A 25,188-nucleotide genomic window follows, 5' to 3' on the forward strand; every position below is an offset into this window, starting at 1 on the left:
TATAGAGCTTTTTGATGATTCCATCACTCCCACCTCTCAAGTCTCTCCATGTCTGCCTTTCTCTCACAATTGGCCAGACTAATTGTGTAGGTAAATGATATATCCATTCCTAGGGGTGTAAATGGATATTTAAAAATTCGATTACCATCCGCATCCGAATCCGTTTAAAGCGAATATTATCCGGATCTGTTTCAAGCGGATGTTATCCGAATCCGTTTATGAGATATCCGGCTTTTAGCGGATGCGAATCTGGTAAATGGTATATCCGATCCGGTTAACATTCGAATCCGGTTTATTTATTATTAATAATATCATTAATATTTATTTTTAGTAATGACACACTATCTTTTGTTTCTAAAAGAAAATTGAATTTTCTTTTTAGAAAAAAACAAAAACAAAAAGTGTTTTGGGTAGGAAATGAAGTAATCTCTCATTTTAAGGGCATTCTTGGAGTTTGACATGGCTTCTTTATGAAGCAATAAATGTGGCCTGTAGGATGAAAGAGACAAATGGATGATGATGATTGAAAGAAGATGTCATAGTTTCTAGAGAATTCTAAAGCAAAAAGACCATCTAGGTCATTGATGGTAAATGGACGGCTCATATCAATTTTCCAACTTAGGGTTATATAAAATCACAAAATGTAATTAAAAGAGGGGACTTCTAAGGTTTGCAAGGAGAAACAAGAGAGAGGAGAAATGAGGAGGCTGAGACACCATCTTCGGCATTTCTTGGTGCCTCCAACCCCACAAAAATCCACCGCCGTCCGTCTCCACCTTCTCACAGCCACCTCCATCACGGCCAGTCACCTTCATCTCTAACCCAATCCCCATCTCTCTTCATCTTTCACAATCAGCACCCCCACTTCCCCTGTTCAAAATAGCCCAACCCATTCCATCATATACACACACAAAAAAGAAAGAAAAAACTCAAAGACCACTACGAACACCATCATTTATCCCCACCGCCTTTCTTTTTCCTTTGTTTTAAAAGGAAGAAGATGATCTCATATATTTTAGGGTTTGAGAGTTAATTTTGTGAAGAGAATGTAGAGGTCTGGTTTTAGGGTTTGGAAAATTCATTTGAGGAGTAAGAAGGAGAAGAAAGATAAAGTGTTACAATAAAATGTTTGAATTTACAGGATAAAAGGATACGGATAATAGGGCTGCACATTTAACCGTCTAAACCGATAAACCGAACCGAACCGGGCATTTCGGTTCGGTTCGGTTCGGTTTTTAGTGCCATTGGTTCGGTCGCGGTTTCCGTTATTCATAAACCGATTGGATCGGTTCGGTCACGGTTTAGAAAATTTTTGAACCGGAAAAACCGAACCGAACCGATGGCATTTTTGCAATTTTTGTTTTATTTATTTAATCATATATATCAGCCCCTTTTCTTTACTTGGCACACCCAAATCTAGTATATCTAATATCTATGACTGGAAAGAGGACCAAATGGGTGTCCAAGTAAGTAAAGGGGCGAAAAATACACATATATCAGCCCCTTTTCTTTACTTGGCACACCCAAATCTAGTGTATCTTTGACTGGAAAGAGGACCAAATGGGTGTCCCAACTAAATAAAGGGGCGAAAAATATAAAATATCATGAATTTCACGTTGAAAACTATGCATTGCAGCCCTTTACATTTACACTGTTAAGAAATTGTTTGGTTTCCAAGAAGATTTTGATTTGGATTTGTCACATTTGCAGCCCTTTTTGCCTTGTGTTTTGGATTCGGATAAACCGTGAACCGAACCGAACCGATCCGGTCAAAACCGGTTTGGTTCGGTTCGGTTCTACCCCCCAAACGGTTCGGTTACGGTTTGGAATTCTTCCAAACCGATGGCATCGGTTCGGTTCCAGAAATCCCCCTAAACCGAACCGAACCGAACCGTGTGCAGCCCTAACGGATAATATCCGAATTCAAACAATATCCGGCGGATACGAATTCGGTAATAGATATTAAATATCCGTCAAATTCGAATCCGAATCCGAATTCGGATATTGTATACGGTAATCGAATTCGGATATAGCTATATCCGATTCGAATTCGATCCGTTTACACCCCTATCCATTCCTTTTCTTCCCAGGCCACCCCTTTATAGTGTAAACACAGTAGTGATAAAGATACCCGATGGCCTGGGGAGGAAATTGAGGCTAATATATTACTTCACATGGTTGATAATTTAGTGGAGGGTGGATTTCTGTTTTTTAGGGCGATGATATTTTCACACCCCTCCCTGCATTAAGTAGGCCCACCTTATAAGGTGATTTGACGTCAAAAAGAGTTTAAAGTTGCCCACTTTTCACGTCAACTCACATAATAAAAGAGTGTGCGAGTAATGCAGGGGGGTTGAAAATATCATCTCCCTTATTTCAAGACTACCAATATCCGTCATCCCATGTTTGATAACGGGCCAATACACCTTGTCCTTTCTTTTCTAATTGGCTGTTGAGAGCTTGTTGTTACTTGTAAGAGGTTGACACTTTGTTAAGTAATAAAGAGAAGGTGAGTTCGTCCCATTATTAAAAATGGGAGTGTCAATACCGATATTGGCACTGCCATGTTTTTATAATTGGATTAAATCACCTTCTCTTTTCTTTTTTAGATGGCTTGTTAGAGATTTTTGGGAGTTGTGAAAAGTATTGACAGAGGGTTGAATAATAAAAGACAAGGTAAGTTATTGCAACTATCAACCCATGGCTGTGGCAACATAAGTAGCCTCTTGTAATTGTTATCGTTGCAATTTCCTTTTCATCCCCTTGACCAAGTAACAGTGCGTTAAAATGAGGAATTATCAATAATAGATGTCACGTAATAAAGAGACCACGGGATCTCCTCATGTGAGAAACAACTTGCAAAATGCAAACGAAAAAAAATATCTCGCGTATGTTTGTGACAGTTTTCTGCTGGAATACTATTCAGACAGCAGCAGAGACTAGAGAGAGAGAGAGAGATGTGGCCTCTTGATCCCACCTCTGCTCTTGGGCCTCTTTCTTATTATTTTTTCACGCCTCGAAACCGTCAACGAGATTTCAAAGGAAGTCTCCCCACCCCTTCCTTTTTCCTCTCTCTCTCTCTCTCTCTCTCTCTCTCTCTCACAGATCAATTCCTTTTCAATTCCTTTTTTTTTTTTTGAAATAGCTTATTCCTTTTCAATTCCTTTTCATTATATATATCTTGCTCTCCAAACTACTACTTTCAGTTGTTACCTCTTCAACTTTTCTTTGAACCACAAATTGATATAGAGTATAGAGATTTTATTATCTCTTGTTACAAATTATCATCAGTCCCATGGAAAAAAAGCATCTGCATGAGCTCTTAAACGAAGAACAAGAGCCCTTCATCCTCAAAAACTACATCAATGAAAGACGATGTAAGCTCAAAACACCCATCTCATCTAAACCCCAACTACATCTTAAAACAAAACCCATCTCTAAAAATCCAACCTTTTCCCCTACTAATTTCTGCTTTTTCCATTTCCGTGATTCCAACGTAAAAAAATCCCCTCCTTTTGATTTCCCTTCACCCGTAAAAAGCCCCATTCGAAATCCAAATACCCTTTTTCTTAACATTCCTTCTAGAACCATGGCTCTGCTTTTAGAAGCTGCTTTAAGGATTCAGAATCAGTCTTCTTCAAAACCCAAGAATAATACTAAGAGTCTTGGATTTGGGTTATTCGGATCGTTTCTGAAGAGAATGGCTCGGAAACGGACTCGGAAGCCGGAAATCTGTGTGAAGGATATTTTGAGGTGGGATTCGTTTGATGGGTTAATGAAATTTAGAGAAGAAAGGGTAGAAAAAGGTCAGAAAATGGAGGAGTTTTTGGAGGGTGAGAAGGTTTCTGAGATGGGTTTTTCGTGTTCTTGTAATAGTAGCTTTTGGCCTGAGAGCTATCAAGAGAAATCGTTGGATTTGGAGAGTTCGAGCAGTAGGTCTGAGGAGGATTTTGAAGAGAGGGTGTTTGTTGTAAATGAAGAAACAGTAGATTTTGAATCTTTTGAAAAGGGGTTTTGTTTGACCCCTTTTAGATTTTTGAACCTTCAAAGCAGCCCAGATTCCGGCAGTCGGACGCCGGAATTCCCATCGTCGGCGTCGTCTCCTGGTCGCCGGAAAACAGAGGTGTGTTATTATTATTATTATTATTTTTAAAAAGCATAACAGAGAAGGTTAACGATAAAATGACGAGAATACCCTTTGTAACAAGGGCATGAATTTGCTTTGTTTAAGGGTATTTCTGTCATTTCATGGGATTGTGAGTACATTTTATATTTGGGCAGTGATAAATTCACCCCCTTCTAGGATGAATTCACCCCCTTATTTTTTTTAAAAATGAACAGCATAGGATGATCCAAATCCAAAAATCATTTCCATAGGATGATTCTAACCCCCCGATCTAAAGAGGGACTCACATTATAGAAACTCCTATAGATCGGACGGTTGGGATCATCCTATAGAAAGGAATTTTGGGGCACAACCTATTTACATCTGTGCCCATCAAGTGGACTGTTTGGATCGTCCTATGCTGTGGGCTGTACTGTCCATTTGGAAAAATATGGGGTGAATTCATCCTAGAGGGGGTGAATTTATATTTTCAATCACGCTGTTCGATGATGTTTCCGGCTACTTATCGCCGGAACTCCGTCCTCGTTGGTGTCGGCACGGTTGTCGGTTGGGAATACTGACGTTTCACCTGACATCTCAGGATGACGGAAATACCCTTCCCAAAAATATAATTTACGCTGTAATTTCGGATAATTCTTTCATTTTACTTGTCATTATCGGCATTTTATAACCTTATTTTGATGGTACTCAAACGTCTGATTTCTATTTTCCCAGAAAGACAAATGTAGGGTTGAAAGACAAAAATACCTTTTGTTAATAATTCAGCATTTCAGGGCATTTCCGTCATCCGGTTATTTATTGGCAGTATTGACCATACTCTTACTATCTTCTCCTATTTTTTCCTTTGTTTTTACTTACAAATCATTTATGGGAAAAGACAGAAGCTCTTTTCATTCTCTGTTCATTCATGTAGCTTTAAAAGTAGTTAAGAATTAAGACAACTATAAAAAAGAAAAGTGCCCACTTCATAAGATGATCCAAACCGTTCATTTGTTGTGCTACAACGTAAATAGGCTGTTCGCAAAAAATCATATCCATAGGACGATCCTAACCCTCCGATCTATAATGTTGAGGGTTAGAATCATCCTATGGAAATCATTCTTTTGCTCACAACCTACATAGGTTGTGGCCCACAAAATAAACCGTTTGGATCATCATATAAACTGGGCCATATGGTAATTTTTTGAAAAATAATTAGAAACCTAAAGTACCTCTACCTTTTGCTTTTCATTAAAAACCTAAGCTGCCACCATTTTATTCACGAAACGCCTGACCATTATACCTATCAAAAACCCTCAGAAATACCTACAAAATGTCTATTTTTCTAAATATTCTCTAGAGCAATTCTACTTACAGAGAATGGAAAATTAAAAAATGGTGTCTGGTTTAAAAGAATGAAGCAGATTATGTAAACTGTAGAAGTCATTCTGGAGTTCCAGAAATGGAAAAATGACAAACCCTGAAACTACCCTCCTTTTGAACTATACTACCTAATTTCTTTGAATAATTAAAAAACTGCAACCTGCCTGACATCTAAAACCAAACTAACATGTGGGATCACAACCATGGTTTTAAATTTCAACCGAAATCCGAAATTTCTGATTTCGGTGGAGACCGACACCGAAACCACCCAAAATCGAAATGGTCATTTGTTTCGGCCGAAATTTCGGTTTTTCTGAAATTTGACCCAAAAAATCTTTTTTTTAATTAATTTAATATTTCACCGAAATTTCGGTAATTTCGGCCGAAATTTAATATTGAATAAAATATTGGTTTGATTTGTGTTTCGAAATTTCAAGGTCCGAAACCGGTACCGAAACCGAAATTTTAAACCTTGATCACAACTACTCTAATATTTCTCCCATGTAAAACGAAAAATATAAGACAAATAAAAAAACAGAAAGGTGGTATCATAACTACCCAGTTGTCTAAACAAAGAATGAAAACAGAACACACTAGATAATTGAGAAAATCATTTCAATTTTTCCAAAAATGAAAATGATCCATATAATTCTCTAACATTTGGACCTCTGTTTATTAGAAAAACGCATATTACTTTTATTACTACTTGCATTAGTGTTTAATGAATTTACGTTAACTCTTAATTTAGACTGTTAATAAGTTTGGATTTCTCAGGTGATAGAGGACAGTCAGCTTCTTTCACGGAAGAGCACGAGCAGCGATGATGGAAGCTTTAGTAGATATGGTGAAGAGTGCAAAAAGGAAAAGGAAGAAGAAAAGGACCAGTTCAGTCCTGTTTCCGTATTGGACGCTCCCTTTGAAGATGACGAAGGACACGACGAGGAAGAGGAGACCTTTCAAGACACCTTTGCCACTGTTCAAAGTACGTAAAAACTTCTCTTTATCTTGTCTTTAGAGAGTGACACCCTATTGGGTGGACCCACCCATGTGTCATCGACATGATTTGGCTGTTCATCAGGCGGGCCAAACCAATGAATACAGGCCTACATCAAAGAAATGGGATTTCTAGGGGCTCCTAAGGGACCTCTAAAAATTATTTGCATATCTTATTCGTTTAGTCTTATTTGCATATAATCGTATATGCAAATAATGGTTATAATAGTTTTATGTCTATCTTAGTTAACGGCTTCCAAAGTGAACTTGATGTCCTATTTACAAATTAGGTTTAAGGATAGCCTTATTTGGATATATATAGAGTGATTTTGGTGTTATCCAAAGAAAATACTAGGCAATGGCTATGTGAGCATTTATGATACTATTAATTAGGGAAGTGGTAACATTAGACTGTCTCAGAGAAAATTAATATGAGACCTGACCAGCCCCTGAAGGGAATAAGTGATTAGTCTCTTGGGCCACCTAAAGGGGTACCCAGTTTATTATAATTGAAGCCTTATGCCTGTTTATTTTGTTGTTTCAAACTAGATTTCGAATCCAAAACTGATTCTTGACAAATTGGGCATTTGGTTTGCAGCTGTAGAGTTGATTTCAGTCCTTAATCGATTCTTCATCCCATAAAAAATACACATATTACTGGGGTGTAGAATCAATGTGAGTTCAAAATTGATTCTGCACAGCAAACAAAGCACCTCAGTTTGTCAAGAATCGGTTTTGGACTGATAATAAATTTCAAAAATCCAAAACAAACAAGGCCTTAAGGCGAGACCTTATGGTAATATAATCAGGTGTTCCCACTATGTCGTTGTTAATCTCATCTATGATTGATCTGATGTTCTGAATTGTCCATTTGATAGACCTTGCTTTAGATCTCCTTTTGCTAAACAATTTACGCAAATCATAAAAATGCTAACATCCACTGAATGTATTTAAATGATGCAGGAGCAAAACATCTGCTATTGAACAGACTCCGTCGGTTCGAGAGACTAGCCAACTTAGATCCAATTGAATTAGAGAAGATATATGCCGAAGAAGAAGAAGAAGAAGAAGAAGAAGAAGAAGAAGAAGAAGAAGAAGAAGAAGAAGAAGATTATGATAATGACAGTGATGACATTGACTACGAGGATGATGAAAATGAGGATGAAGTTGAGTCACTACCATTAGAGAATGAAGAAGTAGAGGAAATTGTGAGAGACATTCTAAATCAATCAATCAGCTGTTCTAATCTCCGAAGAATTCCTACATCCATGAAGAGGCTAGTTGCCGATCTAATCGAGGATGAGAAAGTAGAGGGTTCAGAAGGCATGGAAGCCATGACAAAGGTGTGCAAGAGAATCAAATCGTGGAAGGACGTCAAGTCGAACACCATGAACACCATGGTGGGTATGGATCTTAGAAGAGAGGGTGATAGTTGGAGTAGGTATCACAAGGAAGTGCAAGAGATTGGGGTTCAGATTGAGCTTGCCATTTTTGGGTTCTTGGTGGAGGAGCTTTACGTTGATCTCTTTTGAATAATCAAGCATTATGTCGATCTCGGTGGATGAGGTTTTTTTTTCTTGAGGTTTTTGCTTTATTTGTTTATTTGATTGGTGGTTTCTAACGGGCAGAAGGGGATGTTAGATTAACTAGAGAGACATTAGGACGTGTATGTATGTATGTGTATGTACTGGGGGAGACTGGGTTTCTCTGTGTATCCTTACCTTCTCATACAATGACAGAAATATCCTTGTCTTTTTTGCTTCGGATTGTCAATGGGCCATGCTCGGCCGGTCATTGGGCCTTGATGATGCAAGGCCAGCCTTTTACATGAGGTAATAGGCCGGGCTTGAAAAAGTAGGGTGCAATGGGCTGGAAATAATAACGGGTTTGCTGAAAAAATGAGTAGCCCGAATCCAACTCTAATCCGAATGTAAGGTAAAGCTTGGATCCGCTTAGCCTGTTGATCTGGTCCGTTAATATGTGTAATAGGTAAGGGGGTGGCCCGGCTGGTGACTATACGGTGCCGCGAACTGTCGAGTCCCGTGTGGGCGACCTTGAGCCTCTTAAAAAGTGGGCTGCAGTTGGATCAAATATCAAGGGCTGTACTTTTGATGCACCGCCCGCACTGGACTTGGTGGTCTGGGACCATATAATTTCTCTGCATCAAGGTAACTTCACTTCGTGAAAGACCACTCTTTCATTTTATAGAAATCCATCTTGTAATCCCCAAGAAAACACATCTTGAAAGATAATTCAAGAGGAAAATGATTTCAGGACACCATAGAATGTCACTGGATTGTGATGGCATGCAGGGCACCCAAGTAGTGACTATTCTGGCCTCTAGACTCCTCATTTTGTTTTGCTTGATTGACAATTTTTTTTTTCAATGGCTTGCTTGACTTGAAATTACTTAGTTGAATGCTATAGTCTTCATATTGATGCAACAAGCTTAGTAGAATTTAAACCTGGATGATTGGAGGGACGTTTCATAAATGAGTATATGTTAAACAAATTACCTTATTTTATTAATTCTTCTAAAAGAAATCATTCAAATCTAAGCCAAATGTGTTATCGTAAAGGTTTTTTTTCTAGTCTATGCTAAATTATGCAAAGCGCCCAAATTGCAAAATAATTTTAAGGGAAATGATATATTCCCCCTCTTTTCTTACTTGGGCCACCCGCTTGTAGTGTAAAAGGTAGTCACGACCGAGGTTTCAAATTTCGGTTGAAATTGGATGAAATTTAAAAAAAAAAAACTAATATTTTATCCCGTACAAAATTTCAGCCTTAATTACCGAAATTTCGGGAAATATTAAAGAATGAATAAAATCCGGATTTTTTGGTGAAATTCCTTAAATTTCAGACTGAAATTTCAGGAAATCGAAATTTCGGTTGAAATAATGTAACGTTTCGGGTATCACAGATTTCGATTTCAGGGTTGACCGAAACCTGAAATTTCAGATTTTGGTCGAAATTTAAAACCTTGGAAATGACTCATGACCCGTGAATCGTGATTCATGAATACACTAGAGAGGGCTGGGCCAGGGAAAGGAATGGGCGGATCTATCACTTCCTATAGTTATAGGACAATCCAAACTACTCATTTGTTGGGCCCCACTATATATAAGTTGTGCCCTAAAATTCAGCTCCAGAGGATGACCTTAACCCTCGGATTTGTAGACATTTCTATAAAAATCAAACAATCGGAGGGTTAGGTTCATCCTAATTAATTATATGGTCTCGGATCCACTGGTCTGAGAAGCCCAGCAACCTTTCGAATATGGGCTAGGACCCATTGGACGTTGAAGCCCGCCCCATTTATATTGGGCTTCTTTGAATCCGGTGTTTCTGCCAAATGGACTATAGTTCTTTTGAGACATTGTTTGATTGATTTTAGGGGAAGAAAAATAGATGTAAGTACGAAATAATTGTTTTGAATTTTTTCAGTTAGCAAGTGCATAGAGGAGGGTTTCAGGGTTATTTTTGTAATAGGAAGTTTGGTTTTCAGGGTCCGAGTTTTGATCTTATTTTCAGCTGCTTTTAATTTTTCTATTTATGCCTGAAATCAATGGTTAGAGGAAGTATAGGGAATTAAGGTTGGGATTTGGTTTCGTTTTATTATGTTTTAGCCTGTTGGATTTCTTTTGTTTCACTCTTGTTTAGTTCATTTAAAAGCTTGGCGAACTATATCACTAGTGAGCGTGGGGGAATTTTTTTTTTGGGAAAAATACAGATGCACTATTTCAACTTTCTGATATTTTCAACGATAAACCTGACTCTTTGAAGTCATCAATGACAGCCCATTAGTGTTCAATAATGCTTATAAAGGGTGGACGGGAACCAAGAAATTTTCACTGGATGTATTTGATGAAATTTGAACTATAAGGTGAAAAGTCGGTGAGTCTACGTCATGGACAATGAAAAGTTAGGGGGTGTCATTGATGACTTCGAAAAGTCAGGGTTATCTTTGAAAATGTCAGAAAGTTGAGGGAGTGTATCAAAAATGTCAGAAAGTTGAGGGAGTGTATCTGTATTTCCCCCCCTTTTCCCTGAACACAACAGGTGTGTTTATGGTTTTTGTGGTTTTCATGAACAGTTCTGCTATGGAGGACTCCACAGCAATGACTATTGAATTCCTTAGTGCTCGGTTGCTGTCCGGAAGATCTGTTTCCAGAACTGCAAGACAGAGCTGATCAGCTGGCCAAAAGGGTTAATTCAATGGGTTGTTTGGTTTTAGCTGTCTTTTCCCCCTTGTTCTATCTACCTCTTAATAATTGGATTCAGTAATGTTTTTCTTTTGTTCCATCTTTTCTAGTTTCTTTTCTTTTCTCTTTTGGATCAGGAATGTTTCGTGAAGCATTGCTGCAATGTTGCAATGCCTTTTACTTTCTTATTATGCATATCTTTCTCTGTTAGTTTTCTTTGTGGCCTGCTTCCGTTTAGTTGCCAAACTTCATTAAGTATTACTGCAATGTGGTAAGGCCATGTTCGTGGTTACTCTTTTAATTCTTTGAATACCCATATATCCCATTAACGTAGGTTCTGGAACTAGAAGAACAACTAAAAATTGTGAGTATCCAGAGAAACAAAGCTGAAAAGACGGCAGCAGAAACCTGAGATCTCAAATGAAGAGTCTAAAAATGAGAATGGCATGGCATTTACTAATGGTCTAAAATCACGCCATCTAGAATATCAAAGAAAAGAAAATGATGGCAGAATTCATGGAAGTGATGGAGATGCCGAGATGGAAAAATCACTAGAGCAGGAGGCCCAGCTCATAGATCAGTATGAAGCAGAAGAAAATGCTCAAAGAGAATGGGAAGAGAAGATCAGAGAGAATAACAGCTGTATCCCGGTATGTATCTTCTCTCTCTATCCATTCTCAAATTTCAATTTTAGATATGATAAAACTACTTAATTTCAGAAATCCCAAATCCTTGAGCTGTTCCCCTATAAGATTTCCCTTATTCTGAAAGAGAGCCAGAAGATATCCCTTGACCTTCGATTGCAGATTTCCTAATGTTTTGGAAATGTCAATTATTTGGCAAAGGGAGCTCAAACTCCAAGACCATGGAGGCATTATCACTTTATTGCTTCTGAAGTCCATGAAATAAATTTTGTCCAAGAATGCTTATTGCATAAATGCAAATATAAATAAAGGGAAATGATATCTGCGCCAAGGTGTTTCCATAAACAAGCGCTCTACTTGTTTGTCGTGTAGTATTTAAAGGGATTTCAGAGGATATTGCGGTTCTCAAAAAGCTCTTTAAAACCTTTAAATACTACACGACAAACAAGTGGAGCGCATGTTTATTGAAACACTTGGCGCAGATATCATTTCCCTAAATAAATTCCAATTGCTACTCTTTAAGTCCAAACGAAAAACGGTACTTTAAAGGCAATGGATTAGAAAGTAATGATACAGTTCTGAATCTAGTTTCCCTTGTATCTGCTCTGAAAATGAGTTTCTTCCAAAGTAACATTTAATTTTGAGTCCAATAATCAGTTTTGCACTCAAAATAGATTTTCGAAATCCAAAACATAAGGGGCCTAAGATGGTTGTTTGGGCCAAATCCTAAAACATGCTTGTCTTCATATCATTTTTCCTATGGCCAAAATCCCCAAAATAAGAAACCCATAGAATCCTTGGGAGAGTAGCACTGACTAATACATGGACAAACCATGCCAATTCAATGCTGGAGGGAATAAGATGCAGGTCAAGGGACACTGGGATTGATTAACAATGCTTTAAGAGATTGCTTCCTTGCCTCATTAGCACATACACATTATTAGAAGTAGACCAAGCAAGTGTAAATCTGTCTTTTTGTACCATTGATGATATGTGACTTGTTCACTTGATGCAGTGACGAACTTTGGCTTCTGGGTTCTTGTGGGTTTCACTCTTTCATAATTCCAGAGTAATTTAGGATCATGACCAAGCTAAGCATGTAGATTAGGCATTGGGTTCTTTTCACTTGTAGTGGCTCTTTATTGACTTCATTTTTTATGTATGAAATATAGATCCATAGTTTTAAGACTTAAGATTGATGAACGTTTATGATGAGCCCCACTTGGTGTATGTCAGTGCCAACCACAGGTTACATGAGGAAGACCTTATTTAGTGGTGTGGCGATGTTACTCATCTAATTTTTTGATCTCTCTTTCAGCAGCTTTAAACTTTCTTCTGTTATGTTCTGCAAATCAGTTATGTTGCATCTGGAAACTGTTTTATGATCACTTATCACCTTACCAGTGAAAGACTAAATAATTTTTTTGGATACTAACCTGTAGGATTCTTGTGAACCTGGCAACCAGTAAGATATAAATGAAGAAAGGAATAAACCAAAGACAGATCCAGCAGAGCAAGTTGACACAATTCCATTGTAAGACACCTCACACCGGGTGACGTTATTGGTTATTCTCTCTTACAATAGAGCAAAACAGAAGGTAGATGAAATTTGTGAAAGTGAAGAGGTAACATCTAGATTCTAGAGCTCTTGAAAATAGCCTTACGCCTACTAATCAAACAACCCACAGTTTGCATGCGAACATTGAGCACTTGCAGGACCAACATGATGAGAGAAAGACGGTCAATGCTGATTTTCAAGAATTCTTACTCTCCGGCCAAGAATACCAAGGAGCCAAAAATGAAAGGAAGTAGACCCCAGATTGGTCAGACAACAATTCTGACAGCAAAACGTTCAGTGATTCGAAATTTCAGGCACGTTCTCATGGATCTGAGATCATCATCCGTATCTGCCAGCAGGCCATATTTCGATCCTTATTTGGAACCAGAATGCCCGATGCCAACAGGTACACCTATCCGTACTCTGAATTAACATCAAGAATGCACTGTAATGATAGATTTCCCAAACCTTGTGATATGAAAACTGAAATGCCTACTGGACTTTTCGATGGGAGGATCAGATCAAATATGCATAGATATTAGCAGTTCGCGGTCGGAATACTATTGTTGTTCCGGGGAGATTTTCTGTTGGACTCCATGACTAAGATCATCTCTGTATCCATATTCACTGCTTTCTCCATTGCAATGGATGTCATGTTGTATATACAACTCCATTATTATCCTTAAGCTAGCTATCTCTTCCTTCTGAATTTTGATTCATGAAGGCACGTCGGAAGTTGAGCAAGGAAGAGATAGCTAGCTTGGGCTTGCCTTAAGAGAAGCTAACTTACGATAAACCCAAGGGTTTGCAGGTTACTCTGGAGAATTCATAGGAGCTTGATAGGTCAAACTTCAAGTAAAGTTGCACAACCAGTCCCAAAATTCAGATTAAGCAACAAGAAGTTAATCAAAGTTATATTAGGGTGTTTACCGTAAGTTAGCATTTGAGATAAATCATCAATAGATATAACTCACTCCAAGCATCATCAGCAACAATAATCCACACCTAAATGACAATTAGATAAATGTGAGCAGCAGCCAATAATGGTTTAGGTTACAATCTGAAAATAGAGAAAATGAGAACTCTATGGCCCAGAATAAACAGTCTCAAGGTTAAAATAGGTGCAAAGGTGGTAGGGTCAAAAGGGTATCAATAAACCAAATCAGGGTTAATAGGGACAAAAATAAAAAGAGACAGATCTCACCCGGAAAGTAAGAGCATTACCCCTAAGCTGGTATACCAGAGGTCCAAGAGGGTAGCGAATCCGGGAAGATCGAGCAGTCCAGAACCCGCAACCGCCACCCATTGTACAGACCAAAGAAGTGGAAAATATGATGGAGATATGCTCTTGCAAAACCCCGGGCAACAAAGCGAACAGTTGCTCTGTTTGGTTGCTTATTTTTGAGAAAAATATGGGGGAATGATCATGATCTTCTCCTAATTTGCCGAAGGTTGTTTGGTCGTTATTTTAGCAATTTTGGGGTCTTTGACCACCGGGGTTGTCGGGAGCCGGTCGGGTAATGTGGCGCCCTCTAAATTCGCTCGCAAATTTTACCAAAATGAAGAAATCTTAGTCTCTATTCACTTGTTTTCTAACTGCAGGAAAAGAAAAGAAAGGAAAAGAATCTGACGTGAAAAACTGAAAAAGAAAGGAAAAGTAACTGTGAGAAAATTCCTTTTGTGAGAAAATTCCGTTGTTCACTTGGCTGAGAAAGGAAAAGAAAGTATGCAGGCAAAGTGGTTTTCTTAGGAAAGTGATTTTCCATCCTTTTAGTGAGAAAATTTAGAGGGAAAGTGCAAGAAAGTTAGTTTTCCATGTCATTATTTATATGTTCTACCTGTGTAATTCTGCTTTCCCGAGAAAACAAGTGAACGGCGGAAAATGTCAAATCATGTCCAATCACGGGAAAATTTGGCTTACTTTCTTCTCCTTTCCTTTCTCAAGAAGGCAAGTGAACAGAGCCTTAGGAGAAAATCTGGCGGAGATAGAGTTGAGAAGTTGGGAGATCTCCCACAAATCTTCAAGCAACCAACAACTTTCCTTACATCCACCACTAATCTTCCCGTTGCCAGATCTTCTTTTATCTCCCGTTGACTTCTTTTTCTCCTAACATCCACCACTAATCTTCCCGTTGCCAGATCTTCTTTTATCTCCCGTTGACTTCTTTTTCTCCTAATCTCCCACGCATCCACAAGCAACCAAACAGAGTTTAAGTGAAATGGGTGTAGAAAAACAGAAGGAAAAAGAGATAAAGGAGGAGGTTGAGAATGAAACGGGCAAGGTAATACCCGCTAGAAAGAAAATAGATGATTGTTATGACAACAGTCCTATGCACTGTTGGACCAATAAAGGAGAGGACGACACAAGGGTTAGGAAGAAGGGGAAAAAAGTGAGGAGAAAAGGGTCTCTTAAACTCAAGACTGCAAAAACAGCTGTAGATAAAGAAGGGAAGAGAGAAGAAATAGAGGAGAAAACTGACCAGGGATGGATACCTTAACGAGAATTTTCCCCTTTTCGCATCAAAGGCGGTGGAGAAACTCCACTTATTGCTGCTCCTTGGGGGCTCCACGAAAATAACTTCAAAATTTGTGTTAGGTCTATGCTATAATATTTTTAGTGATGGACTGATGAACACTCCCTACTAGCCACTAGGATATCACATAGCTTCAGTGAATGGGTTTACCCTATGAACCAATAGGTTACAAGATAACTTAAATCATTGGTGAATGACTTAACAAAAGAATAAACATCCTCAAGGCTAACAAGGTAAAAGTATGAGAGATGATGTGGACATCCCCCATATCTACACTCTAGATTAATAATTTGCTAAAATAAAGGATCCTAAATATTAAAATGAAAATAGAATCAATATAGAGTCTCTCTAAACATGTGTAGTCTGGGCTGAATCACATCACTATTGTCTGCTGCAATGGATAGAGGCACCCCCTTTGACAAGAAACTAGTTGCTCTATGTGGTTCTCTATGGAAATAGTGAGATCTCCTCTGATGCTAACTCTAGTGGTCTTTGGCAACCCTCATTCTTCAACTTCCATCAGAAATAGATCCTTTGCTTTGCCCCATTTTTATTTAAGTAATGAACTTTTATAAAGTTCATCGAATAATGTTTGATGCCCATTTGTTCATCAATTTTGCTGTCAATTTGTTGCATCTCTACAAGTATAAGGTTTTGGTTCATCCAGTTGAAATAATTATTTTGGGCACCACCTATCTACAGTGGGGACCAACAAGTCAATGGTATCGATCATCCAAACATGTAGGCCCACTGTACTTGCTGCACGCGTGCAAGGCGAACCTATGTTGTGTGGGCATGAAGTCCGGAAACTTAAAAAAAAAAAGTAGTGACGGGCCCACTTCATAGGATGATCCAAACCGCTCATTAGTTGGGCCACAACGTAAAGAGGATGTATCTCGTAAATCATTTCTATAGGATGATCCTAACCCACCATCGTATGACCCATAGGTTTCTATAACTTGCAGTCCTTCATATTGGAGGGTTAGGATCATCCTATTAAAATAATTTCCCGGGTAATGTGTCTAGGTCTTGGCCATTTGGATCTATTCACACTTAAAACAGGGGTTTATTCATTCTGGATTTTTTTTCAAGAATTTATATACCATTCTGGATTCTATTCGCGCGAGGGCATTTTGGGTCCGTTAATACGGGTGGAAGGGTATTTTGGGAATAACGAGGAGAGGTTCGATGCATCATCATCGCACGTCACGTTCCTAGTCGAGCTTGGCCCGGCTCGGCTCGGGCTCGAACCAGGCTCGAGCCTTACTTAGCTTGGGTTATATTAAGGGCAATGATATATTCACACCCCTCATCTTCCCTGGACAGCCCTATCTAGTATAATTTGACTACTCTTTTTACACCAAGGGGGTGGTCCAAGTAACAAATGGGGTTCCAAAAAAGAAGTGACATATTTTGCCTCTCCTTTCACTCGCTGGACAACCCTTTTAGTGTGTGTATATATATATATATATATATATATATATATATATATATATATTAAATCCTTAACGAGCCGAGCCTGGCCTCGCTCGGGCTCGGCTCGTTAAGCTTAACGAGCCTGGACAACCGTCTCGGCTCGTTAAGGATTCGAGCCAAGCTCGAGCTGACATTTTACCTACTGAGCCGAGCTTCCGAGCCCGAGCTAAAATCGACACTCTTACTTGCTCTGGTCGCTTTGAGTCATCGATGATGTTTCTAGTGGCCAAAAGAAAAACCCAAACCTATTTTTTAGCCGACGTGCTTTCCTCAGTGGGGTTTATTGTTTTCATTTCCAAAGTGAGCTCATTCATTGCAAATTTACCATCAAAACCCACATCTTTTTTAAGCCATGAAGGCCATGTTTGGCAACTTCCAAAACAAAAATTCCATGGAATGTTTTTAAGGCCAACTGTGAGAATGGGATCAAAAGGAAAAAAGTTGAGAGGGGGACCTAAAACTAAAAGTAAGAGGCACTTAAAAATCAGAAAAATAAAAAACTAATTTTAAGTAGATATTATTTTTTCAATATTTTTTGGGAATTCGAATGCTATCTCCAGACGCACCAATTTAAGTCGCTCAGTCTCCCTCATCTGTCCCTCACACCCAATGGGGAATGGGACAATTTTTCGAGTTTTTATATGGTTTGGTCGTATAGTGTAGTATTTCTCATAACTATTCAAGTCGCTCAGTCTCCCTCATCTGTCCCTCACAACCAATGGGGCCATGGAGATTCCATGGGACAATTTTTCGAGTTTTTATATGGTTTGGCTGTATAGTTTAGTATTTCTCACAAAGTACTATATGGCCCACTTCATAGGATGATCCAAACTGTTCATTAGTTGGGCCACAACGTAAAGAGGCTGTATGTCCTAAATCATTTCCATAGGATGATCCTAACCCACCATCGTATGACCCATAGGTTTCTAAAACGTGCATTCGTCCAGATCAGAGGGTTAGGATCATCCTATTAAAATAATTTCAGGGGTAATGTGTCTAGATCTTGGCCGTTTGGATCTATTCACACTTAAAATAGGGGTTTATTCATTCTGGATTTTTTTCAAGAATTTACATACCATTCTGGATTCTATTCGTGAGGGCATTTTGGGTCCGTTAATACGGGTGGAAGGGTATTTTGGGAATAACGAAGAGAGGTTCGATGCATCATCATCGCACGTCACGTTCCTTACCTAGGTTTTTCATTTGGGATAATTACATTTACACCCCCTCTAGTTTCTGACACATCCACTTCCACCCCTATAGTTTAAAAAGTGACAAATACACCCCTGTAGTTTCAATTTGTTTAAGGTAGGCCCCTCAACTGAAGGTTCGTCCATAAATTGAAAGGTTAGGATGATCCGATGGAGCTGATTTTTTGAGCACACCCTATCTATGTCAGGACACATCAAATGAACGCATTGGATCATCCAAACAATGTGGGCCCATACCCGAATCCAAACACTACCAAAAAATCATCCAAACAATGTGGGTCCACATTGTTTGGATGATCCAAAGCGTTCATTTGATGGGTCCTGACATAGATAGGGTGTGCCAAAAAAACCAGCTCTATCGGATCATCCTAACCCTTCAATCTATAGACGAACCTTCAGCTGAGGGGGCCTACCTTAAACAAATTGAAACTACAGGGGTGTATTTGTCACATTTTAAACTATAGGGGTGGAAGTGGATGTGTCAGAAACTAGAGGGGGTGTAAATGTAATTATCCCTTTTCATTTTTCTTGCTCTAGTCGCTTTGAGTCATGGATGACGTCTGTAGTGGCCGAAAGAAAAATCCACACGTCTTGTTTTTAGCCGACGTGCTTTCCTTAGTGGGGTTTATTGTTTTCATTTCCAAAGTGAGCTCATTCATTGCAAATTTACCATCAATACCCTTATACCCACATCTTTTTTAAGCCATTAAGCCCATGTTTGGCAACTTTTCCTAAAAATAATTCCATGGAATGTTTTTAAGGCCAATTGTGAGAATGGGTGCAAAAGGGATAAACTTGAGAGGGGGGGCCTATAAGTAAAAGGCACTTGAAAATCAGAAAAAAATAACTACTAATTTTAAAAAGATACTATTTTTTCAATATTTTTGGGAATTCTAATGCTATCTCCCCTCACACGGTCACACCAATTCAACTCGCTCACTCTCCCTCATCTGTCCCTCACACCCAATGGGGCCATGGACATTCCATGGGACAAATTTTCGAGTTTTTATACGGCGTGGCCGTATAGTCTACTAATTTCTCAAAAAGTACTGTTTGGCCCACTTCATAGGATGATCCTGTTGTGGGTCCAGCCCATGTAGGCTTCACATCCACTACTTTGTTCCTATGTGATATAGGAAGTTATAGACTTTACAAGTGGAAACACGAAAGTGGTGTCGTGGGTGTGTGCGTAGTAAGAAAAAAAAAAGGAAAAGGAAAAAAGAAAGAGAAGGAGAAGAAAAGTAAGGGTTTTTTCTTGGTGGCTCTTTTGAGGGTTTTGTGTGGAATCAAAACCAAGATTTTGGAGCGTTCTTCTTCGAGATTTTCACCGTGCCATCAAATCCTTTCGTTGCACGGAGACTTCGTGAGGATTTGGGTTTCTTCGACTTGAAGATCGAAGTGGGTATTTTTGGTGAAAGTGGGTTTTGTTGTTCGCAACGAGGTAACCCTTTTATCTTTCTTATTTCTTGTATTGGCTCAAGTTTCGGGTGAAAACTTGAGAGAAAGACGTTGTATTACTTATTTGATTAGTGGATATTTTGTCAGATTCGCCCCGTGGTTTTTCCCTCTTCGTTGGAGGGTTTTCCACCTAAATCTTTTGTGTTCTCTTGTGTGATTGCTCTCTTGTTGGTTTGGTTTCTTTAATCCACATTTATTTGCTTCGTAATTAAAGTGGATTTTCTTTGGTGAAAAACCCAACAAGTGGTATTAAAGCCGAGGTTGTTTGGAAGCATAGTTGTTTGTGTGGATTGAGATTGAGAGTTCTTCAGGAACTATGATCAAGTTGACTCGATCAAATTGGATGATTTGGAAACCAAAGATGGAGGATATTATATTTTGTAAGGATTTGTATGAACCCATTGAAGGTGATAAGGCCAAGCCAACTGGCATGTCTGATAAGGATTGGCCAAAATTGAATAGAAAGGCTGTTGGACATATTAGGCAATGGGTGGGGGGGGGGGATTTTAATTTGCGGACATTAATGTGCGGACTTCTCCATATTGTCCATGACTCTTTGGGGACTTGGACTTTAATCTGCGGACACTTGGGACTTTTAGGACTTTGGAGGAGACTTTTTAGAGTCACGAGGACATTAAAATCACCCGTTAGTCATCAACAAATATGTGAATTTGAAGTCCTAGAGTTTTAATAATCAATTTTTATTATGATCCCATGGATTTGTGGGCCCTACTAAAATATAGAAGTAATATTGTGCATTTGTGGGTCCTGTTAAAGTAGTCATTTCACTTTGGATAGGGTTATAGGCTCATCTGTCTAGGCCAATAATAAGTTATTTTTTAGTTTGATCTTAGCCGTCCACTCTATAGGTCTTGGTTTGGATCTCCTATAACCCCAAAATCAAGCCAACTATGCCGGCAATCTAAACTGCCATCTTGATATGGTTGTTTTGGATCATCTTCAATGTGTAATTCATTTTACTATCTATACTATGAGGTTCAAAAGCAAGACAAAGCCGGTGGAAAAAACATTGTTACAAAGTTTGTAGTTCATGTATTGGAAACAATGGAGGTGGATTCATAGCCAGATTTCATTAAATGGATGTGAATCTAATGATGAACTCAGAGCACCCAAAAATAGACAAGTACATGGGGCTTTTCGTATAGCTTCAGGAGTTCTACGATTCTTAATCAGTTTCTAATGAATAAATTCAAGCCTGCATTCTCCAATCCTCAACCATAACCCATTTAGGCATTTCAACAAACATTCTATGCCGTACGCGGATTTGCTACTAAGGAGTTATTTTAAAATTCCTTTGAAAAGTCACGACTCTTCAAGTCACGCAAAGGTCGCACAAATCCTTCCCGACCAACCCCCCGGGGGGGGGGGCTTTTTTATAATAAAATATCCTGTCCCTAATCAGCAACCGTTAACTATATTTGCACGAACGGGTCAGTTGGTAGTATGGCTTCCCAAGTTTAAGTGTTTAACATCCTTTTTCAGGCGGTGGGTCCACTCTCGTGAGAAACGATTTTAAGACCGTCAAAGTAGTGGGGCCCAAGCCACCAAAAAGAGGTTTCCATTTATCCTAATCTTGTAATTCTGCCATCAATCCAGTGGGCCCCAAGCCTGATTCAAACATCAAACTACCGACTAATAATTCCCTGTTCCCTTTAAGGTTATTGATCCGCTTAAGAAACCACAGCTGTTCTAACGCGCTGTTTTTAAATATGTTCCTCGTGCTCAAAACCAGTAACCGGGTCGGCCTCGTGTTTCTGTGGCCGATACCGGTACGTTTCGCAAACTCATTCTCCCTCCTTTTATACTCTGCCTCTCTCATATTCCTTACCACAGTTTTCTAAATTCTAATTCACCACCTCTCTCTCTCTCTTTTTCTCTTATCTCTATGAACTTAGAAGACACTACCTCCATATCTTCCTCATCTAAGGACCTCTCTCCCTCTCACGTGCCGTCAGAAGAACTTTCACCCAATTCCCACGTGACAATTGATGTTAGTTCTACCTCCTCCTCACACGTGTCGTCCCCTACGTCGATCAAACGAAAGGCGGGCCGGAAGAAATTCCGGGAGACACGACACCCGGTCTATCGAGGGGTCCGGGAGAGGAATGGCGGGAAATGGGTGTGCGAGGTGCGCGAGCCCCACAAGAAGTCGAGGATTTGGCTCGGCACTTTCCCGTACCCCGAGATGGCCGCCAGGGCATATGATGTGGCGGCCATTGCACTTCGGGGTAACTCGGCGCCACTCAACTTCCCGGATTCCACTTCGCGTTTGCCACGCGCCAAGTCAGCATCGGCCCAGGATATACAGGTGGCAGCACTAGAAGCTGCCGATATGTTTCACCCTGCAAAGTCATCGTCGACGTCATCCTCTGCTGTTGAATTGCCACATGTCAATTGCTCGAAGATGCTTCTAGAACCTACGACGTCCTTCATTGATGAAGAGGAGGTGTTCAACATGCCAGCTGTGCTTGCTGACATGGCCGAGGGGTTGCTCCTTTCACCTCCTCCACCAGTACAAAATGGGTTGGATTGTGATGACATGGATTGCCACGTGGACTTCTCTTTGTGGGATGACTGAATGCTTGTATCTAATTCTAGTTCATTGATTTTTTGGGAGGAATGCTACCCTATGACACGCGCGTACACGTCTTCACAATTCGTGCTAATTCCTGATTTTTGGGGGTTAGGAAGGATTGGATTAGTATTGTTGCCTACCATTCCCTTTCCACATCTCATTTAGGATCCTAATCCCCTTCTATTAGCAACCCAAAAGATACAGCCTCCTTCCATCACTATTCACCACCCAAAATATGGGATAATTTGTATATAAATACACCATTACAATCAACGTTTCATGTATAACAAATTATTCAAATCAGTTTTAATTTTTTTGCAGTTTTGTCACCTAGCGACTGCAGCTAACATCAACCTGTAATTACCCCAACTTTTCATTAAAGATAAGATATTCTAATTTACTCTTCATTCTAGTGTCTTTATGACTACTTTTTTACACTTAAGGGGTGGCCCAGGGAAGAAAAAGGGGCGAATATTTCATATATCATTTCCACAATCGTAGTTGCAATTGCTATTTGATTTGATACATTGCCTTTTATTCTTCCGGGAGCCTTTATACGCTTGAGTCACCTCTTTGACGGTTGGCCTTCAAATATCCCGAAATATCAGTTGAGATATCAATTTCAAAGGCATGCCGATATCAATTTCGAAGGCATGCCGGTATCATATCGTCTAATCTCATCGCGATATTTCAAACTAACTGTCATGAAAACAGGAATCCGATGACATCATTCATTAGAGCCACACCCACTAAGATACAAAGGAAGGGACCTCAAATCCGCATAAAAGCAATAAATATAGGGTGATGATATATTCACCCCCTTTGTGGGATGATTTGCAGCCCTTATAACGTGTTTTTACGTCAAAAAGCATAAAAGTCTGTAACAATTCACCAGGGGTGTGAATCATCCTAAATGGTGTGAATTTATCATCTCCCTGAACATATCTTTAAAAGGTCAAATCAACAGTCAAATCCATCCCCCTTTTATTCTCAACACCGAATCCCGTTTTCAAGCTGTTTTCCTATTTTCAAACAGAGCAATGATAAGTGTATGTATATCATTTCATGAAAAGCAAGGGTTATTCTCCGATGAAAATTTTATTGTTATTGTGATTAAACACATGGTGCAATAGCAGGGGATGTCCCTAGCATAAGTGTGTCTTCCTAACTACTTTCTTTCTTTTCTTGTTTCACTTGTCAAATTAGGTGCATTTACTGCTCAGCATGTCATGTTGGCCCTCTTTTGTCAACTCATTACACAAGACTCATTCTTTGCTAAGCTTGTGTCTTAGGGCTTGCTATATTGCTCTGGGATTTTCGTAGTCAAGTCTCTCGTCTTTCCATACCTTCTAGGCCATGTTTGGCAAGCATGGATTTTTTCAATAGAAAAATCAGTTTACCCAGTGGTGAGAGAAGGGTAGGGGAAGGTGGGAGAGGGACTTGAGAGGGCCAATGAGGAGAGGTTGATAAGTGGCTGAAAATAACAATAACTATAGTCAAAATATAGTGTTCTCCCTTGTTTTCAGCCATTTGTCACTGTCTCCTCACTCATTGCCTCCCAAGCCTCCCCTTCTCCCCTTCTCCCTCACTAATGCTTGATTCTACATACCAAACATACTTCTCATATTATTTTTATATAATTTTACAATCAGGAAAAAAAAAAAAAAAAGGGACATTTTCTGGAACTTTTTCAAACACCACCCTAATTTACCTATAGTGTGTGGTGTGTGTGCGTGTGTGTGTGTGTGTGAGAGAGAGAGAGAGAGAGAGAGAGAGTTGACGAAGTTGTGGGGACTGGGGAGAGCATGAGATGCAGCCGAAAAACTAATATTCCATTTTTTAAAAAATTTCATAATTGCTGTTGGGGTAAAAATTGGAACTCCAGTAGGAATTGTAGCTCAACCTTAAAAAAAATTCGAACTCCAATAGGAATTGTAGTTCAACCTTAAAAATATGCATGACTTTATAGGAATTGTAGAGGAACTCCTACTTCAAATATATGCATGAACTTTTAATTAAAAAATAAAGAAATAAATTTTGAATTTCTAAATGGCCTTTATTCTTAAATTTAAGGGGAAAAAATCAATAGGACAAACTAGTCGAATCTCCTTATTCACGGAAACTTCCCTTGGAAAAGTCAAAAGAAGAAGCTCCTACTTCAACAACCATCCATCTGCGTCCAACGTTTTATTTGGTCGTTAGCTTCCACATTTCTTTCTCCCAGTGATGATAATGTCTGAGGTCGACCAGAGTCACCTCACACGTATCGCTTCAAATAATTTCTGAGGTCGACTAAAGTTGCACACTTGCACCCACCTGCAAGCATCCACCCTTATGTTTTAGGAGGTGTATTTTGCTTTGGGAAATGTGACAAATTATATAATGCCCGACCGTCGAGTCACATGAACCCGGTACTTCAAAAGTGATGATGATATTTGATCCAACAGCAGAATCTTAAAAAGGGAGCTGCTGTTGGATCAAATGTCAGGGGCTTTGACGGTCGGCCACCGTATAAAAACTCAGAAAATGTTACCAGCACTACTGCAATTTGATGATGGCACTCCTCGTTATATTATTAAAAGTATGGTATGGCCCGCACCATAGGATGATCCAAACCATCCATTAGATGGGCCACAGCCTAAATAAGGTTGTGCCCCAAAAATCATTTCCATAGGTTGATCGAAAACCTCCGATCTATAGAGGGTTAGGATCCACCTACGGAAATGATTTTTGGGGCACAACCTAGGTTGTGGCCCATCTAATGGACGGCTTGGATCATCCTATGTTGTGGGAGATCGGAGGGTTAGGACCAACCTATGGAAATGATTTTTGGGGCACAACCTAGGCTGCGGCCGATCTAATGGACGGCTTGGATCATCCTATGGTGTGTGCCATACCCTACTTTTAATAAAACGAGGAGTGTCATCATCAAAATACAGTAGTGTTGATAACATTTCCCATTGCTTTTTATGTTTTGATAGTTAAACGAACTTGCATCTTCTTTTCTCTTTTAATTGGTTTCCGA

At 39.3% G+C, this 25,188-nt stretch overlaps 2 protein-coding genes and 1 long non-coding RNA gene across 5 annotated transcripts; 2 read left to right on the top strand and 1 right to left on the bottom strand.

The window, feature by feature from the left end:
* The first annotated feature begins 2,927 nt into the window (after window positions 1–2,927).
* LOC143877595 (uncharacterized) lies at window positions 2,928–8,240 on the top strand. Of its 2 annotated transcripts, XM_077379742.1 has the most exons (4): window positions 2,928–4,123; window positions 6,263–6,470; window positions 7,445–7,530; window positions 7,567–8,240. In XM_077379742.1, exons 1-4 carry the CDS (start codon window positions 3,296–3,298, stop codon window positions 8,011–8,013), a joined length of 1,569 nt encoding a protein of 522 aa, XP_077235857.1. In that variant the 5' UTR covers window positions 2,928–3,295; the 3' UTR covers window positions 8,014–8,240. The 2 variants fall into 2 exon arrangements, with proteins under 2 accessions (XP_077235857.1, XP_077235856.1); XM_077379741.1 differs by having other exon boundaries at window positions 2,929–4,123; window positions 7,445–8,240.
* A 4,604-nt stretch (window positions 8,241–12,844) lies between these two features.
* Window positions 12,845–15,502, bottom strand: LOC143877597 (uncharacterized). Of its 2 annotated transcripts, XR_013250676.1 has the most exons (4): window positions 14,727–15,502; window positions 14,113–14,484; window positions 13,819–13,893; window positions 12,845–13,705 (listed from the first exon to the last, which is right to left on the bottom strand). It is a non-coding gene; the product is annotated as an uncharacterized LOC143877597 (long non-coding RNA). The 2 variants fall into 2 exon arrangements; XR_013250675.1 differs by having other exon boundaries at window positions 12,845–13,893; window positions 14,727–15,501.
* Window positions 15,503–21,330: 5,828 nt separating this feature from the next.
* Window positions 21,331–22,553, top strand: LOC143877596 (dehydration-responsive element-binding protein 1F-like). The gene has a single exon (XM_077379743.1). The coding sequence runs from the start codon at window positions 21,474–21,476 to the stop codon at window positions 22,164–22,166; it is 693 nt and encodes a 230-aa protein (XP_077235858.1). The 5' UTR covers window positions 21,331–21,473; the 3' UTR covers window positions 22,167–22,553.
* The last annotated feature ends 2,635 nt before the right edge of the window (window positions 22,554–25,188 follow it).

Source organism: Tasmannia lanceolata, unplaced genomic scaffold (genome assembly GCF_043159265.1).
Source record: "Tasmannia lanceolata isolate RefF3 unplaced genomic scaffold, GAP_Taslan_0.1 ptg000005l, whole genome shotgun sequence".
Classification (NCBI taxonomy): domain Eukaryota; kingdom Viridiplantae; phylum Streptophyta; class Magnoliopsida; order Canellales; family Winteraceae; genus Tasmannia; species Tasmannia lanceolata.

Excerpts from the sequence above, each read along its gene's own strand:
- LOC143877596 (XM_077379743.1), top strand. The coding sequence starts at position 21,474 with ATGAACTTAGAAGACACTACCTCCATATCTTCCTCATCTAAGGACCTC.
- LOC143877595 (XM_077379741.1), top strand. The coding sequence starts at position 3,296 with ATGGAAAAAAAGCATCTGCATGAGCTCTTAAACGAAGAACAAGAGCCC. Across the intron at positions 4,124-6,262 it reads CTGGTCGCCGGAAAACAGAG|GTGATAGAGGACAGTCAGCT; the intron begins GTGTGTTATTAT and ends TGGATTTCTCAG. Across the intron at positions 6,471-7,444 it reads CACCTTTGCCACTGTTCAAA|GAGCAAAACATCTGCTATTG; the intron begins GTACGTAAAAAC and ends TAAATGATGCAG.